Source organism: Tigriopus californicus, chromosome 10 (assembly GCF_007210705.1).
Source record: "Tigriopus californicus strain San Diego chromosome 10, Tcal_SD_v2.1, whole genome shotgun sequence".
Taxonomy (NCBI): Eukaryota; Metazoa; Arthropoda; class Copepoda; order Harpacticoida; family Harpacticidae; genus Tigriopus; species Tigriopus californicus.
The window spans coordinates 1,370,110-1,386,842 of NC_081449.1; the positions used below are offsets into that span (position 1 = coordinate 1,370,110).

The 16,733-nt window shown below is 46.4% G+C and overlaps 1 protein-coding gene and 1 long non-coding RNA gene across 2 annotated transcripts in view; one reads left to right on the top strand and one right to left on the bottom strand.

Moving 5' to 3' along the window:
• Positions 1-8,278, bottom strand: part of LOC131888610 (serine-rich adhesin for platelets-like) — a 15,012-nt gene extending 6,734 nt beyond the window's left edge. The window contains exon 1 of the mRNA XM_059237509.1: positions 4,441-8,278. Within this exon, the coding sequence (XP_059093492.1) occupies positions 4,441-8,005 (3,565 nt within the window). The 5' untranslated portion in view covers positions 8,006-8,278. The remainder of the gene's footprint in view (positions 1-4,440) is intronic.
• Positions 8,279-14,230: 5,952 nt separating this feature from the next.
• LOC131888616 (uncharacterized) lies at positions 14,231-16,159 on the top strand. Its single transcript, XR_009374133.1, has 2 exons — positions 14,231-15,486; positions 15,962-16,159. It is a non-coding gene; the product is annotated as an uncharacterized LOC131888616 (long non-coding RNA).
• Positions 16,160-16,733: the final 574 nt, after the last annotated feature.

The window sequence follows — 16,733 nt, forward strand, 5'->3', positions numbered from 1 at the left end:
CGAAACAGTCATCCGATCATCTCGAGGAGTGAAAAGAAAGAAGAAGTCGTCGGGTTCGTTGTCGGCGTATTGAGTACCAACCATCCAACCAAAGAACCACGGAACCAACCATTGGGCAAACTAAGATAGCTCGCCAGCCAGCTACCCAGGCAAGGCAGAAACGAAATGATATACGCCATGGAAACTGTGCGGGAAAAATCCTGGAATTTGTAAAACAATAGCAAATCTGACATAACAAATGATCCGATGCGACGTTTGTTGGCTTGACTTGGCCCAGAAAATAGAGATTCGTTTCTTAATCTTCTGGGTTGTCATCCTCTCAAGCTTTCAAGCTTTCAAGCTCTTAAGCAAGCACTCGAGCTCCGAATAATACGACGAGGTCAACTATGGTTTCCATGGTTTCCCAGATCAAGTCCGAACAGGCCGTAGAACCGAAAACATCACAGAATTATTTCCTGATATAGTAGTACTGTACGGATTGCCCAAACTCGAGTCATACAACGATGTGAGGGAAAGATGCCCAAAACTCGGATCAAAGTGGCAATTAAACAAATCAAAGGGTCCTCAAATGGCTAACGCGGAGACAGTTAGGTTCTCAGAAACAAGTGATTTAATCTGCTGATTCTGCAGTTTAGAAAACTGTTCTCTCTCTCTCTTCTCTGTCTTCTTCCTTTTTTTCTTGAAAGGCATCAGGTGTTTTATTATTAGGATTGCCAAAGAAAGAGGCACCAGAGCCACTTCTACCAACCAAGTCGAGAAGACTGCCACAACTGCTCCTGGTTCCTTTTTCATCTTCCTTCTTTGGTTCATTCTTTCGTTCTTTCGTTCATTCCTCGTTTCTTTTTTCGGGCAATGCATGGTACTGTATGAGGCGATTAGAGGTGTGATTAATTTCAAATTCGCCGACTGACATCGAAGGATTGCCCGAGATTTGAATCTTTCGCCAAAGAACGGAAGATGTCATCGTGATGCCTCTCCCCATCTCTAATCTGGCTCTCGCTCAACCTGGTGGAATGGTGATCCAAACCCAACCTTCACGAAACGGACAACGATCTTGTCAAGGTGTCCGAGAGTCAGGCTGACAAATGTACTGGGATTTTCTTCCTCTCGTTATCACATTGTTGCAAGGATAGGATCTATTTTAGGGATTCTTTATCAAGGCTCTCTTCTATTGTACGGGGTTCAGGTATGACTCGGTTTCCTTCTTTGGATTTGGGATTGGACATGAGGCTTTGCAAGCAGTTCGTTCGAGTGTGCTCGAAAGTGAAACAATTGATGGCAGAAAAAAGAATTAAGGAACTAACACAGTGGGGGGTAAAGACATGAAAATATGGTTATGACTGAGTCCCTTGGCGATTCATTCTCTCTCTCTCGCACACACACATGCATACATACTCACAGAGGAGCGAAGGAAAGAAAAGGAAAAAAGAATCATAATAATAACAATAATAATAATTTGCAAGTCCGTTTCGAATCCCAAAAAGCCCGAAGCCAAACGGAGGAGGACGTATGTACTGTGGTACTGGTTGCTGCAGCAATGCTCAACTGCTGATGCGACTAATCTGTCTACGATTACGAGGTGTGTGATGGGCCTTTAAATGGATTGGAACCCATTTCAGGGTCACACTCATCTGAATGGTACGCCAGATTCACTACTTATTGCCTGATGACAGAGAGTCGGAGTGAACGGTGAGCGAGATCCGTTCTTGAGGCTCATTCCCCGCCCCAAAAGTGTACACCACCACATTCACCGCCCTACTGACGAGAAATCGATGCTCACTTGAACGACGAGCATTCTCCGGATTTTTTCGAGCTTTTACCGATCAGGCGGATAAAGAATTTCTCCCTCCTCCTCGGAGATGAAAAGGTCTCCTTTAAAGGCAGAGCTCCATTTGTTTCTCCCATGTCATCTGCGTGCTTGGAAATTGGGTGAGTGCTACGTTTTAGTTCTTCAGGTGAGTTGGCTGCATGCTCAGAACCCTTAACGCGTGGCAGGGTTGCCATGGCATGTCTGGCCCAATTTTACGGCTCATCTGTTCAATCATTACTGATCGATGAGATGCTGAAAAGCAGTCAAGTGAGATGCACTCTGACAGGCTATCAGATGAGCAACGAGGATCGGCCTCGTTTTGGCATCACTGAAGCCTTGGATCCGTTTGGACCTGATCTAGTTATGGCTATCAGAGCCCACCTCAACAATGACTACCTTTGCCGTATTTGGGGTTGGGTTTGCAAGGCATAAAATATATGATTTTCTCAGTTTCGGAGTGCTCGTTATCCAAGGAGTACATTTGAATTATACCCGTCGCTGCCAAGGAGTGTGTACGTATGTGTGTGTGTGAGTGTATGTATGTCGATGTGTGGTAGTGGGGGCGGAACCAACAGCCTGGAATTTTAACCGACCCCAAACGTGGTGATTAGAACTATGAAAAGATCGCCTTTCAACCCTTACATTTCAATTACGAGCCATGTTTCGCTGCGCCCTCGGAAACTGCGAATGGTCCAACTAATTAAGCTAGGATCCTTAAGAGGTTAGTCAGACATTCTCTAGAGGCCAAAGATATTCCGACGAGTAATATTTGGACAAGATTGTACGCTTGCATTTTCATATCAACCAGTCTGGACAAATGATGCAATGCGTCTAGAGCTCTCTGTCTCTGTTCCCGGGTAGAGGTGGAGGTTCATCCAAGGGATTGGATATGTAATCAACTAATCATAGGCGGCGGCTTGGGTGAAACTCGAGTCTTAGATCACACATAGCTCCAGAGCTAGCCTATCTATAACAAACGAGGCAGTTGTGGCGGATTTTCTCAGGCCACCGAGTGGACTATGTTCTGTCATATTTTGTTCAGTCGACTAATTCATTGGCACTCGAGGCAACAATTCTGAAATTACAGACTCCTATGAATAGCCCACAATTACTCGGCTGCTCCGAAGGACTACGTCGACGATGATGATGGTGACGACGACGATGAGAGACGGTTCAGTGTCGCTTCTTTATGGCGGGAAACAATGATGACGAAGACACTAGTACTCACTACTTTGGCCGAGGTGGATTTCCATGTAGTCAGTTGAGGTTGCTAATGTTCATTAAAATCGTTTCTCATCCCTGCCCATTCCTGCCCGGACTGACATACAACCAAGTTGTGGCCGTCAAATCGCAAAGAACACAACCTGACCAACCTGACTGAACTCGTGTCTCGAGGGCTTTAATACACCAGTACTCCATGCCTCGGAGTGCGCTGAAGGCTGGGGAGAATTTTGGGATATACATTGTATTTCCTCGCTGGAAAAAAGGTTCATGCACTAAATGTTTGGGGGCATCACTTGTTCTTAGTAGGTCAGTGTGGCGTGAGGGAAATAGGCCGATCCCAAAGAGCAGCAAAAATAGTTGGCGATGTCCTAGAGGGCTTGGGTTGTAAATCGCAATGGCCTCAAAAAAGGTTTTCCGTTTCTGCCAGGAATCGCCATAAATTGATCGAAGCTTTTAATTTTCATACATGAAATTAGTGTAAATTACAATGAAGAGAGACAAAGAGACGAGCGGAGTGGAAGTGAGATTAGATTTGGCACCAGTTTTTGGTGGGTCCATTTCAGTGATAACTACTGACAGTGCCAAATAAAAAGATGCCCCACCAACGAGTGTTTGTGACGCTATGTGAGTAAATACTTGGATGGGGACGGGGGGGGGACATCTTTAGCACATACGTATATGCAGGTGAGGTCTTGGACCAAAATGGGTCCCTTGTCTCGATCTTATTGGCCATTGTCAAAACTCGTCGTTCTTCAAGAATGAATGCGAACAACACATCTTCCTCTATTCACTTTAACGCGCCTGGTGCTTGACGTTTCAGAGGGTGTCATTTCTCCATTGTCTGGTGATCTTGAACTAGTTTCCCAATCAATTTGAAAGAAATGTTGCATCGCGAGAATGCCAAGCGAAGACGCCGTTTTGAATGGAACAGAACGAACAAAATGCAGGCGTTGAAGTCACCCTGCCGTCAGATGCATCCTCATCCTCGATTCCTTTCACTTACTATCAATGTGTAATTGTGGATAAAGGCAAAAAAATAAAAGGCAGGCAGCATTGCTCAAAGCATCATTATGTGCAAATGAAAGCCCACCGTCTGAATGGACGAAAGAAAAAGACGTCGACGACGACGACGACGACGACGACGAAAAAAGTAGGCACCCTTTTATGAAAGAGAAATTGAAGGATACCACCAATCTGATGGCGGCGTTGAACAAGAAGGCCTACCACCATCTTTGTTTAGCGTGCTCAATGAGTCTCATTTCATGGCACTGTACATCGGGTGACTTTCACCCTGAGACAGAAGAGACACCAGGTGCATGCTGCCATTTGTCCACCCCATCGTTGGCATTCACTACCCATACGTTGATCATTTGGATACCGTACGCGGAGTATTGAACGTAGCTTACCTTGAGCTGGCGTGGAAGTCTCGTTTCCATTGTCCGGGTCCAAAGAATTCAAGTCCAGGGGGGCCTCGGGATGTGAGAGCTTCTTCCGCTTCTCCGGTGGGGACAACATAATTTGGGAGGACAATTTGTGATTATTGTTATTGCTATTATTCGCTCGACCACAATCCGGATCTTCCAGAGTTGACCGAATTGGCACATCGGACAAGAACTCCGCCAACGAGAATTGCAGGTCGGGAACGTGAGCTTCTGCCGGTTCCTTCTTCAATGTGAGCTCATTGGGGTTGATGGCGATAAGATTGGTGGTTTTATTTTGATTGGGTGGGTCTAATGGTACCAGAGGTTTCATGGTGAAGGAGATAGGTGCCAGACCAGGCACTGGCTTAGAAGAGAGAACACCACTTATGATGGTGGTAATCGAGGTGGAGGTTGAAGAATTAGACACAGATTTGGGGTTCAAGAGACTGCCCGAGGTAGATTGACTATTGAGAAGGGAGGACAGGAGAGTGCTTGACTTGGTGGGTAAAGGCTCCTTGGAGAGCATGGAAGTGAGAACAGAAGTTGTAGAGGATGTGCAGGGGGAGGACGACGAGGAGGACAAGGAGGACAAAAGAGAAGAGGAAAGAGAAGAGGAGCAGGAGGAGGAGGAGCAGGAGGAGGAGAAGGAGGAGGAGAAGGAGGAGGAGGAGGCCATCGTCAACTCCTCCACCTTTGTAGTGGGCGTTTGGCTAGACGGACTCACCAAGGTGGGTCTTAAAAAAGTCAAATCGGGTGTCTGAGCAAATGAGACGGGTAGCAAAGGCGGTGGAGAAAGAGATTTCATCATGCCCAGGGCTACTGTCGTCGTCGTCGTCGTCGTCGACGATGATGATGATGATGATGATGATGATGATGATGATGATGGAACTCCGACTAAATCCGGACCTCCGCTGGGCAAGATGACTCCCGAGCACTTCAACGGGGGCTCCACTGAAGGCGGGGCCGACTCTGAGTTGGGAGGGGAGCTAGCCGGAGTGATATCGGACGGCGGAGACAAGGAGTCGATGCTCTCAATACCGCTGTCCAAGTCCGCCTCCCTGGTCATGGCAGATGTGGCCATGACGGGAGGAGTGGTCAATGGGTAAGGTGGGGGAGGCAAAGAAATCTTGGTTGGTCTCCATTCGGATTGGCTTGAATTAAAACCATTTAGAGCATTGTTCATCCCCAGCAAAGCCAGGGAAAACTTTGGAGGCGACGAGTTGAGGCTCATTGGGTTTCCGTCTGATTTCTTTTCAGGGGTCGGAGAACAGGGCTTGAGGGCTCCCAGTTGGGCCACCACACTCTCGAGATTGATCTTTGTTGTTCCGGAATCCAGATTTGGGGAGGCAAAGGTCAACTTTTTGCTCTCGGTTTCCGTCTCGGCTGCCTTTAATTTCTTCAACAGTAGGGAAGTGATGTTGTCGACGGTGAGGGAGGTGAGCACTCCCATGCCCGACGACGAAGTGGATGCCATTGTCGACGAGAGGGGGGAGAGAGAACACGACGCGGCGGAGGAGGCATTGGGTTTAATTTGACTGTTTTCCGGTTGACTTGGTTGATCTCGATTTAGAAGTAGGGCGGCAGTGTTGCTATTGTTGGTGTTCGAGGACTGGCTCGTGGGTTGTTGCAAATTCAAAATGAATGCCGGAGGAGCATTAGGATTGGGGTGATTCATGGGCTTTTTGGTGGCCATCCCTTGACCCTGAGAAGGTCTGATGGCCTCAATGGTGAGCGTGGATTTGCGTCCGCTTCCATTGAGGTTTGATGTGAGTGGAGCCTTGACTGTGGACTCATGGCTGCTCGATGATTTGGTATTGGTCGGAATTACTTCAAGGGATGAGACCAAGTTGGGAAAAAATTGAAATTGTCGGAATGCTTGACCAGGTGACTGATTATTCAATCCAGTAGGAGCACCCAAAGGCATTGAATTTATCGATGTTATCGAGGGAGACGACGATGAGGTCGAGGACGAGGGCGGCGACGACGACGTCGTCATAAGGGAGGATGATTGACCAGGGTTTAAATCTCCTTCATCATCAATGACTGGGCGGCCATTTCCCTCTTTGTGAATGAAACTGCCACAGGGCCATTGAGCAGGACTAGTCATCATCAAAGTGGGTAACTTGGCCAATGAGTAAACTTCATCTATTTCTGGTGTGACAGCCCTCTTATTCTCCAGATGCTGGGGCCCCAAGGAAGGCTCATCTACCTCCATGAGAGGAACGCTGAGAAACGATGCCAAACGAGGCCTATTTACTACGCTCGTGGTGGTCAGGTTGGCAGACGCCGATAACGACGCCGACATCGACAACGTTTTCAAATTTACCTTCACCTTCTTGCCTTCACCAAGATGATGAACATTCACTTTTTGTTGTTGCTGCTTTTGTTGTTGTTGTTGCTGCTCCTGTTGTTGGTGTTGGATGTCATAGATGACCGTCTGGTTGGAGAAAGAAGGAGATGGTGTAGGAGAAGAGGTACTAGTGGGTGCTTTGAGGCCCTGATCGTGCTTGCTGTCTTCACCACCACCATCACCACCACCATCACCTGGTAGGATGCCCCCATCCCATATAGAAGAGGCAGGGAAGGTACTGATAAATTTGGTCGAGATGTTGTTGGGGCCTTGAGATAAAACATTCCCACTGCTGTTTCTTCGTCGTCGATGACGACTGCTACTGCTGTTGCTACTAGCAACGCCGCTGTGGTTCTTGTTCTTGTTGTTGTTGTTGTTATTATTATTGCTCATACAACTGTTACTGCCACCGCCTACACCACTGCCGCTCTTCGAAGAAGATATGTCTGATTTCGAGCCCCAGGTCAGTGCCCTTTCACATGCGTTCTTTCCTGTGGTGTTGCCATTAATAGGACAACTCCCGAGACCATTGCTTTGCCTGATGTCAGACAAGTCAGGCAAAGACCAACGAGGCGAAGACGAAGGGGACGAGGAGGTGGAGGCGAGGGATTTGGTTGCACTTCCAACTAACTCCGAGAGTGGCCTGACCACCACCAGGCCCCCTTGGCTCTTTTTATGCTCATCAAACTTGAAGCTGGAATGGCTGTAATCATCTCCCACTTTGTCATCTCTTGTCTCAGAGGCCGTCGTGTCTTCTCTAGGGGTGTCACTATCACTATCTCGGTACTCGTCCGGAGGGGGTAAGACCTCTTCAAATCCGAGTGGCGGACTGGTGACCTCTCGGTCAACAGGCATGGGACTAGACGGACCCGAGAGCAAATGAATGCTCTCCAGGGAGGGAAATGGTGGTGGAGGGGGCAGAACCAAGGCCAGGACCGGCTCATCCTCCTTGGGGGATCGTCGAGCCTCCCTTGCAGGTGCCCGTGCATCATCCAGACTATTGGCTTGACTTAGGATCTTGTCCAACTCGTCGATGAGGTGGTCATCGTGGAGATTCGGGACATAGAGTGAGGCTGACTCGGATGACGAGGGTGTAGACTTGTTCGTGAGTGTTGGACCTCGAGAATGAAATGGACTGGAAATGGACGGCGGCTGGGGCTCGCCCAAGTCTTGGAGAAGATCATCCAGATTCCAGTCCATGATGGAATCTGGCACTGGGAGACACACTAAGATGAAGTCCCTGAGGTGGTGTTTTTAGATCGACACTTGTTCTTCTGACGCTTCTTTGACTATTGTAGTTATAGTTGTTGAGACCTTGAACTCTTTCCATGCTCAATAGCGGGTCAAAGGCATCATGATCTCAAGATGAAGTGGATGGAGTCCGTGTGTGTTAAGGGGGGGGGGCGCGCTTCGGTCGTCGGGTCGGGTCGTCAATGACCCCTCCGTGACGCTTTGCTGCCTCCACACCTGGAATGAAAAGAAGAATAATCCGTCAAAGGAAATCGATAGCCGGCAATAAATCGAGCTGGAGGTGGAATTGAAAGTGATGATAGCGATCTTTAATGAGCACTCAGTCGTCGCCTGGGCTATTTGGTTATTTCCCCATTTACCACCCCACCTTGCAGAAATGGTCTTTCCTTGAGGGAGTTCGCTTTTTTTGCTAGAGCATCCCGCATGGCTCCATACTCATGCACATCATTCAATGCTAGGGTAGCGAGTTTGGACATTGAGCGGTCCTAGCATCGCGCCACATGCGGACGGACCTACCAGTTGCATGTGAAACACTCATTGTTACAGGAAACGAAGCACTGCCATAAAATCAATCAAGATGTCAGCTACAAGAGCCCTTTCCCAATTTCTTTTCTAACTTTCCGTTTCATTAGGACTCGAATCTTGTCCGCTCTGCTTGTCCCTTTAAGATAACCGCAACCAACAGAATGGCTGGTTGGATAAATAAATAAAAAGACGGACAGTAGCTTTCAGATCTACCTAGAAGAACCTAGACATGCACAAAGCGAGAGAGAAGGGGAAAGGATGAGAGAGAGGAGGACTGGACGAGGATCAGGCGAAGACAAACTAGTGGAAGAAATCGTTTTGTTCGTTTTCCCAAATGAAAGTATGACTAAATGACGGTATCATCTGCTATCGTTTGTCATTGTGAGTGCGACTTGAAGCCAGAAACGGACTAGCTGAATAGGGTGGGCCTAGACGACCAATTCAGTCCCTCAACGATAAACCCTATGGAGTACAGTACAACAAGCATGTAATAGGGCCAATGTACAAAGTGGTATAGAGTGCGCATATGTAGTACCTTACTGCACGTACACATACATTTTGTACAAAAGAACACCTCTCCTGCTTTTCCTTCTACATCCGTACCACACACCATCACAAGTATACACACGTTATACGGGATGCTTTTTTACGAGGGAAAGAGGCCCGTATGGAAGTTGAATTGCGAGGGAATCGAGGGACCAAATGCGGTTGCATATGTTGACAAAGCTTCTACCAGACTAGATGAATGGTGGAAATGCACATGTAGTGCATACCGTAGACCTCCCGTCTGTTGTCGTCTTCCAGCATTGTGATTCGTTGGGCATGGCCAACCATTGGACCGGGGTTGGATACGATACGGCATGACCACCAGAGCAATAACAATAACAATATTCGCAGTAATAAGAGTGATAAAAGCAATAATGACGGGGAGGAGAGTCAAATCTACCGAAGTCGGCGTTTCCAATTTATGTGCACATTTTCGCCAATGTCTTAATTGTCGGGCTGGGCTGACTGTCCTCATTCCAGGTGATGGCCGATGTATCATGCACAGTACGTACGTATGTCCAGGTTTGCATTTGGATCCCGCCAGTCGGACATAAAACGCGAATTCCCCTCATACTTTGATAATAACGGCATCGTTCAATCCATGTCTGGCGCAGCTCCCCAAGAATGGTGTCTCTCTCCTTACTGATGCAACTGGTGCAAGACACCTTATCCCGACGGACTAAGTGAATGATTGCCCAGATTTTCCCGGAGAGATCGGATAAGTTTGAGAACGTCTGGGCCATATTTGTCCAAGAGCGACTGTTCCTCCGCCAACTAATGAAGCGTATGGCTCGGCCACCATGTTGGTGATATAACTTACGAGCACGCATAGTGCACTGGATGATGATAAAAGAACAGATATGGAACCACTCGTGGTCCAGCTTGAAAGAAGATCGTGCAATGGTGGCTCAAGCGAATGCATAATTCAAGAATCTGCTCGTATGTACTTGCTGCTCCTTCCCAGCAATTCCAATTCACATTAGGACAAACATCTGATGTGCTACTGAGATCGATGGAGTGGTCGACAATGAAATGAGGAGGACTGGCGAAATGAAACTCGACGACTCATTAAATCAAAGTCTGACAGACCAACTCGAAGGAGTGCCGTGTGGTATGATTTATTTCATATTTTTGCCAGTGTGGGTTGACGGAATCGGGATTGGCCACCAACGGATAGTTCGTTTACAGTGCGATTCTTTTTTCTTTCCTCCCAACTTGATGGCGTTGTGTAAAACGGCCTGCCCCCTTATTAACATTTTCACAATGAAAAGAAACCCCCACATCATCAACATCATTATTATCATCGCCATCATGCCCAGTGCAAAAAAAAATGTGGCAATTCATGGTGTAGATAGATTGCTACAAATGGATGGATGGATGGATGGATGGATGGATGGATAGACGGATATTCAGGGAAATTAGCTGAGTCCAAGTCGGCTGTTGCAACACCGAACTACGCTATGTTATCCTCGTGGTATGGTGTATATGAAAAATCAATAAAAGTTAATTTATGAAGACTTGATGGCATCAAAGTGCAATCGGTCCCCGCTTTGCGTCATCTTTTTTGCAACTGATGCAATCAAAGGGCGATTCAACATCAGGCAACTTGAGAATGGAGGTAACAAGTAAGTATGATATTCAAGAATACATAAAAACGATAGTATGTGTCAAGACATTATTGAATTGTCTGATTTCACATAATGGTATTTTTTTTTCGAGTACATCTTGCCTTGATGTGGACCCGGCAAAAGTAGGCATGCATGTCGATGCCAGGGATGATATCCTTCAACTCTTGCTAAATAGGTATTAAATCACAAGACCAATGTAGAATATTAATGATGAAATCCTATTCGACCTTTGAAAAGGTGCTTCAAACCAAAGTTCATTTCGATTTACGTACATGATTGGTCAGGTTTGCGTCATGTAGCCAAACGTGCTGACTCAATTTCGTTTGATGATGAATAGGAAAGGACTTGGCCAATTTTGGCCGTGAAACAAAAAAAGTGAATGAAGAACCCCTCAGGTTAGGTGATATTTGTCTTTGAGCCTAGGTCTTTACTTATCGTTGGTAGTATCAGTATGCATGCAGTTGTGTCATCCTCTGCCTTATTGTCATCATGAGCAATTGACTGGCTCATGACGTTGGATTACACACTCATTGCTCGATCTGAGGTTCTGAGGTTCTGAGACTGAGTGATGAATTCGCTGACGGGACCCGAGAGCCAAGTAATGAGACGCCTAATCCTGGCCATTCATAAGGCTTGACGATCTCGGCATCTTTATTGGTCACATGATCTTGTTTATGTGCGATGATTGCCCTCTGCTAACCGAACCATAGTGTGAGTCTGTGTGTGCATAAAGAAGAGAGAACAAAAGACGCCTGTTGTTGATTTCATATTGCGGAGGATATCTGGGATTGTAAGCCCCTTAACGTACGCATGTTATCTTTTTGCAGTGCTGAAATATGTCCATTGGGCTATGGCCATTATCATCATCATCATCATCATATCATCCAAGGGGCTTAGGCAAAGAATCCCCACCCCAGTGCATTGATTCTTTTCGTTTCTCTTTCACTTCTTGTTTCCACGTCCCCCTTGTCCATTTGACCCAAGGGTGGCTTGTAAATCTATTGCAAATGCACATCGGATATCAATGGGCCTTTTTCCAAAGCCAGCTTGATCAACATCGGGGATCTTTCGGATAAATTCCCGCTTGAAGTGCCCTTGTCTGACTTAAAGTCCAGGCATCTATCTTCCTCCTTCACCCTTTCGTTTGTTCGTGTTTTCTTTTCTTTCGTTCTTCCTTCCTTCCTTCCGTCCGTTCGTCCGTCCGTGCGTTCGTCCGTCCATCCATCTCTTCTTCCGCCAATGCGATATCGCCTATATGGCGGAAGGCCCTCCGAGTTAGGCTTGCCCAATTGCAAATCATCAAGGTGCATTTCCATGCACTCGAGTAAGCTCGTTGTAAATCTCCGTTCCTTTTCGCAAGACGACTGAAAGGCTGCTCGTTGCATACAAAACAGCCTATTGAATTCCTCAAATTTCATTGATTGGAAAATTCGGAATCCCTTCGCGGCCAAAGACATGCCATTTCTCATCCGCACGGACAAACATCACACACAGAGACTCCAAGTGGAAACATGCCCAGGAGGGACGGAAACGGCTCGAACGACGGGAATCCAGTCTGCAACCACCATCGGTATGGCATGAGGATCATCATTGGTGGCGTTGTTTGTATATTTGCATTTGCCACTTCAATCCAGAAAGGTTTCCTTAAAGAAACCAACATCCAATAGAGAGCCAATCCCACTCCCGACATGCCGCCATGAAATGAAGACACGCATTTGAACGTTAAGCCAGCAGAGACTTGTCCTTGCACTCAATCACAATCACTTTGGACAAGTTTCAACGCCAAACAAACCCGATCACATGCTATGAATGATTGGAAATAGGGTCCATGTCTTCTTGCCTTTCTTTTGTCAACCCTACAACGTGATGGGATTTATTTTTCTGGTTTGGAAACATGTACATAGCAACCTATTTCTTTGGCCTCGCTAGTGGCATGGTGGCCTCATTTGTTGAGAGAACAAGTCCTTTTGGAATGTCTTCAATGTAATTGGTAAAAATGGCATTCACTTCTCGCATACGTTCGAGCTCGTATGATTCGTGTGACCTAGATCACTTATGGATTGATGGATTGGCATGGGAGCTTAGAAATGGATAGGAGGCATGATGATTATTATTCCTGATGGCTTCTGGATTGTCTCATGTTGTGAGAACGAATCGAAATCCTTCACAGCCAATCCCAACGCAGGAAAAAAACAATAGAGATGGACGCCAGAGAGAAAGAACAAGATTCTGCAAAGTTCAAAATTGTCGAACTCCACTGAATCAAGTTTTACGATCTGTCCCAAACGATAGTTCTGGCACAATGTGATTCGATGATTCCTTGAAATGCAACGAATGTCGTCGTCGTTTTGGAGCGGGTATATTTGCATCGAGTAAATGAATGAAGAACCCGACTCTCTGGCCCTCTCTAAGTTTTATAACTTTATGTACGACAAAAGAAAACAAGAAGAAGACGGAGAAGATCTGGGCCCGAGAACGAACATCGAACCGTTCATCAATCATGATATCAAACGATATGACCAATTCACCGACGAATGACACATCTTTTTCCCCTCTCCCCTCCATATTACCAATATACGGTGATATTTTGTCCCTGAATGAGAGCGAAATGACGATCCCGACATGAACTGAATCGAAGGTGGCAATGGCAATAGCCAAGGATGCTTTTTGTTTGTCCTTAACTGGATCCATAATGATCGGGATTTGGGAATTTTTTTTAGTCCATGTCTCCGTGTCTCGCTCCTCCATGCACAGTGCACAAGTAGCCTTCAGACACGAATCAATTTCGTCAATGTCAACTCACACTAGGAGTTCAGTGGTCTCGTTCAATCCGAGACAAGACACTTGAGTCCATTATCGAGGGCCTCTTTGGTGAAATGGACTTCCAATGATGATCCGTAGATCAGACAGAGTGAACTGATTGGACCGTCTCATCGTCTGAATTGGGTCATCCTCACATTCATTGGGATTCGCTCAGGCCAAGCCAGTCAAAGACAAGCAGTAATAAGTTGAATTCAAGTTTGAGTGGTTTGATTGCATGCCTGTCTCTTTTTGTGGGAAACATTTACGGCTGCCTTATCCATTGGCTTGTCACCACTAAACCGACAAACAACTACGAAATCAACCATTCACACAAACACAGACACACACACAACACACACATACAATCAGGCAGTCAGGCAGTCAGGCCGAATGAAAGACATCCTGAGAGAACCTCTTGATTTCGAGGATCCTCTTTTCCCTCGTCCAAATGTTTGAGCTTTATTTATGGCCTAAAACAATTAATTGGTCAACCAATTACGAGCTTGCAACCATAAAAGCCTCCCCAAATTTCTTGCATTGACGAGAAATTGGATCGGGTTGTCGAGGTGATGCCCAAAAGTGAAGGCGAAAAAATCTCGTTGATCTGCGCCATAACCCCAATTTGGGGTGTGCGTGACGAATACCATTGGCCTTTAAGGCTAGTTTTGGCAACCCTGCGGGTAGCTGACTGGCGCTCAGCTGCGAAACTTACGAGGAGGTAGCGTGGAATTGAAATCAATTTGATATTTGCGGTCTGGGTTGGAATGAATCGAATCGTCGGTGTTTGACGTTGAGGAAAAACTTCCCACCATATCAACCTACCAACCAACCAACTAAGCAAGCAAGTGAGCAAACAGGCAAGCAAACCCAGCCGCCAGCCACAATGATTCCAATGATTTGACCCAATTTACTTGAACACAAGTCACGTTCTACTCTCCCCTTCGTTTCAATTGAACATGATCAATTGAGGCGAGGGAAGAAATGAATGCGTTGTTCTCATGCAGAGGAAACATTTCCAGGACCATGGCTAGGTCGGCTTGCATTGGAGATGGAAATATTCATGGAAGGTTCATTATTAGCCGTACATGCATGTGTACAAAACCAAAAAAAAAACAATCAAACGCTCAGGCCTGATTCAGAGCACAACTCTCGACCAGGCCAAGCCGTGTCCAGGCATGTCAAGTAGGTTAAAGATAACGTCGTGTCTAAACAAACTTGTATTCGTAGTGGTGTGTATGTGTACTCCGTTTTCTGATCATATCTGCCATTGAAAGGCTGTGTGGAGATTTCCAAATATCATGCCAGAGGAGGTCGGCTTGTGTGAGTGCGTGTGGCTATGTCTGCAAAACGGTTTTAAGAGGACATTAAAATTAGTCAGACATGGCGTCACACCTCAAGTCTTTGTCCAATTACGGATACAGAGCCCTCTTGGCCATCTGTGGCACACCTTTGGCGAAATTACCCCTTCCAATTGACACGATTACATTCAACGGATGAACAGAGGCTCTACCTCAAACTTTGGTCGCTCCAACCATTCAAACTGCGTAGACGTCATATCCACCTACCCATACCCCAAGGTTCTTCCCGCGATCCTCACCGAATTCGCATTCAGTCCTCGTCGCTCTCGTAAATAATGCAAGGGCCTCATAGGGTCATCCAACCAGGAGTGGGTTTCTCTCAACGATATGAACGACCCCCCTAGATCTCGAACTTACGGTTAGATGACCAGTGTCAACATGCCCCCCCTCCTCCCTCCTCCTTCACTCGCCACGGACTCGTTTCCATTGGTTTCCTTGGCCCAACCAAGTCAACTCTCACCATGGTGTCCTCGGAGTCCGAGATCTAGACGACGCCTCTGCGGCCATCAATGGCCTCAGCCTAGGGCATCTACTAGCCTTCTTTTCAAGTCTTTGAATGGAGAATGCCATGGTGAGCTATGTTTTAATTATGCTAAACAAAACATGAACACCATGGGGGCATGTCTCATAAGCCATTTCAAATATTGACCATCATTAACGATCCGAGTGTGGACTCGCATTTGTTGCGAGATGGGATTGCCCATTGAGCTGAGATCCAAAAACCTTTCAAATGCACATCTTTCTCTCTCTCTCTCTCGTTCTCTCCCCTGACCTCAAAGTATACCTACAGTACAAACATGTACTGTATGTGATTGTGTCCATGGTCGTGAATGAGTGTACACATACTGTACGCACATACTTGATATGTGCCAAAGATTGAAGTGCGCACCCCGTGAGGTTTTGCACTTTTCATGTTTCCTCCGATAAAGCTCGACTAGTCACGTTGGTCACTTTCAAACGGAGGCATCGTACCGAAATTTCCTAGAACTCGACAAATTCCTTGTAACACCAAGAGGGACTTCTGAATCCCTGTCTCGTCATTCCAGATCTCTGGGGGTCGATACCTGGGAATGAGATCCACCCTTCCGATGAGCTCTAGTTGGCCAGGGTTTGAGTGCTCCCTGGAAGAATTCAGGGACAAAAAATGACCACATCTCATCTTGATCCCCCATCAACATTTTTGGGGATCCCTCCTACAAGAATTGCACAGTCACGCTTATGTCTGAATAAACCTGTTAAAAACATGGGTGAAAATCGATCAGCTCCCCTCGCCGTCTTTTAAAATGAAGACGGGAAGAGACGAACTAACCAACCAGCCAACCAACCAACCAACCAAATATCCATCTAAGCCCCCTTCCGAGCCAACAACAACAGTGGCGGTAAAATCCTCACGGACTTTCTTTCTATGTACTCCATTGTACCAATGTACCACTTCACATACTTCATTACTTTTCGGAGTACCCTCGTGAGGCACAAGAACAAGTCAAATTTGAATGCATCATTGGATATGCTGCCAAGAACTAATACACTCGATCCTGGTCACATTCCACTATACAAGTCAGAGGAGCACATCCCAGACACAAACGTTGTCAAATCACTTTCTCTTGTCGAACTTGAGACTTGGTTATAGTCGGTCACCAAAAAATAGCCAGTTCCCCTCAAGTTTCAAGAGTTTCGAGACGTTCATACTCAAATACACTCCCCATATCTCATTGACACATGCAATCATACAATCATACCATAGACCATGATCAAGATTGAGTCCAAATCATTTTGAAACACTTCTTCTCCACTCGCACAATTTGGGTGGGATCCAAG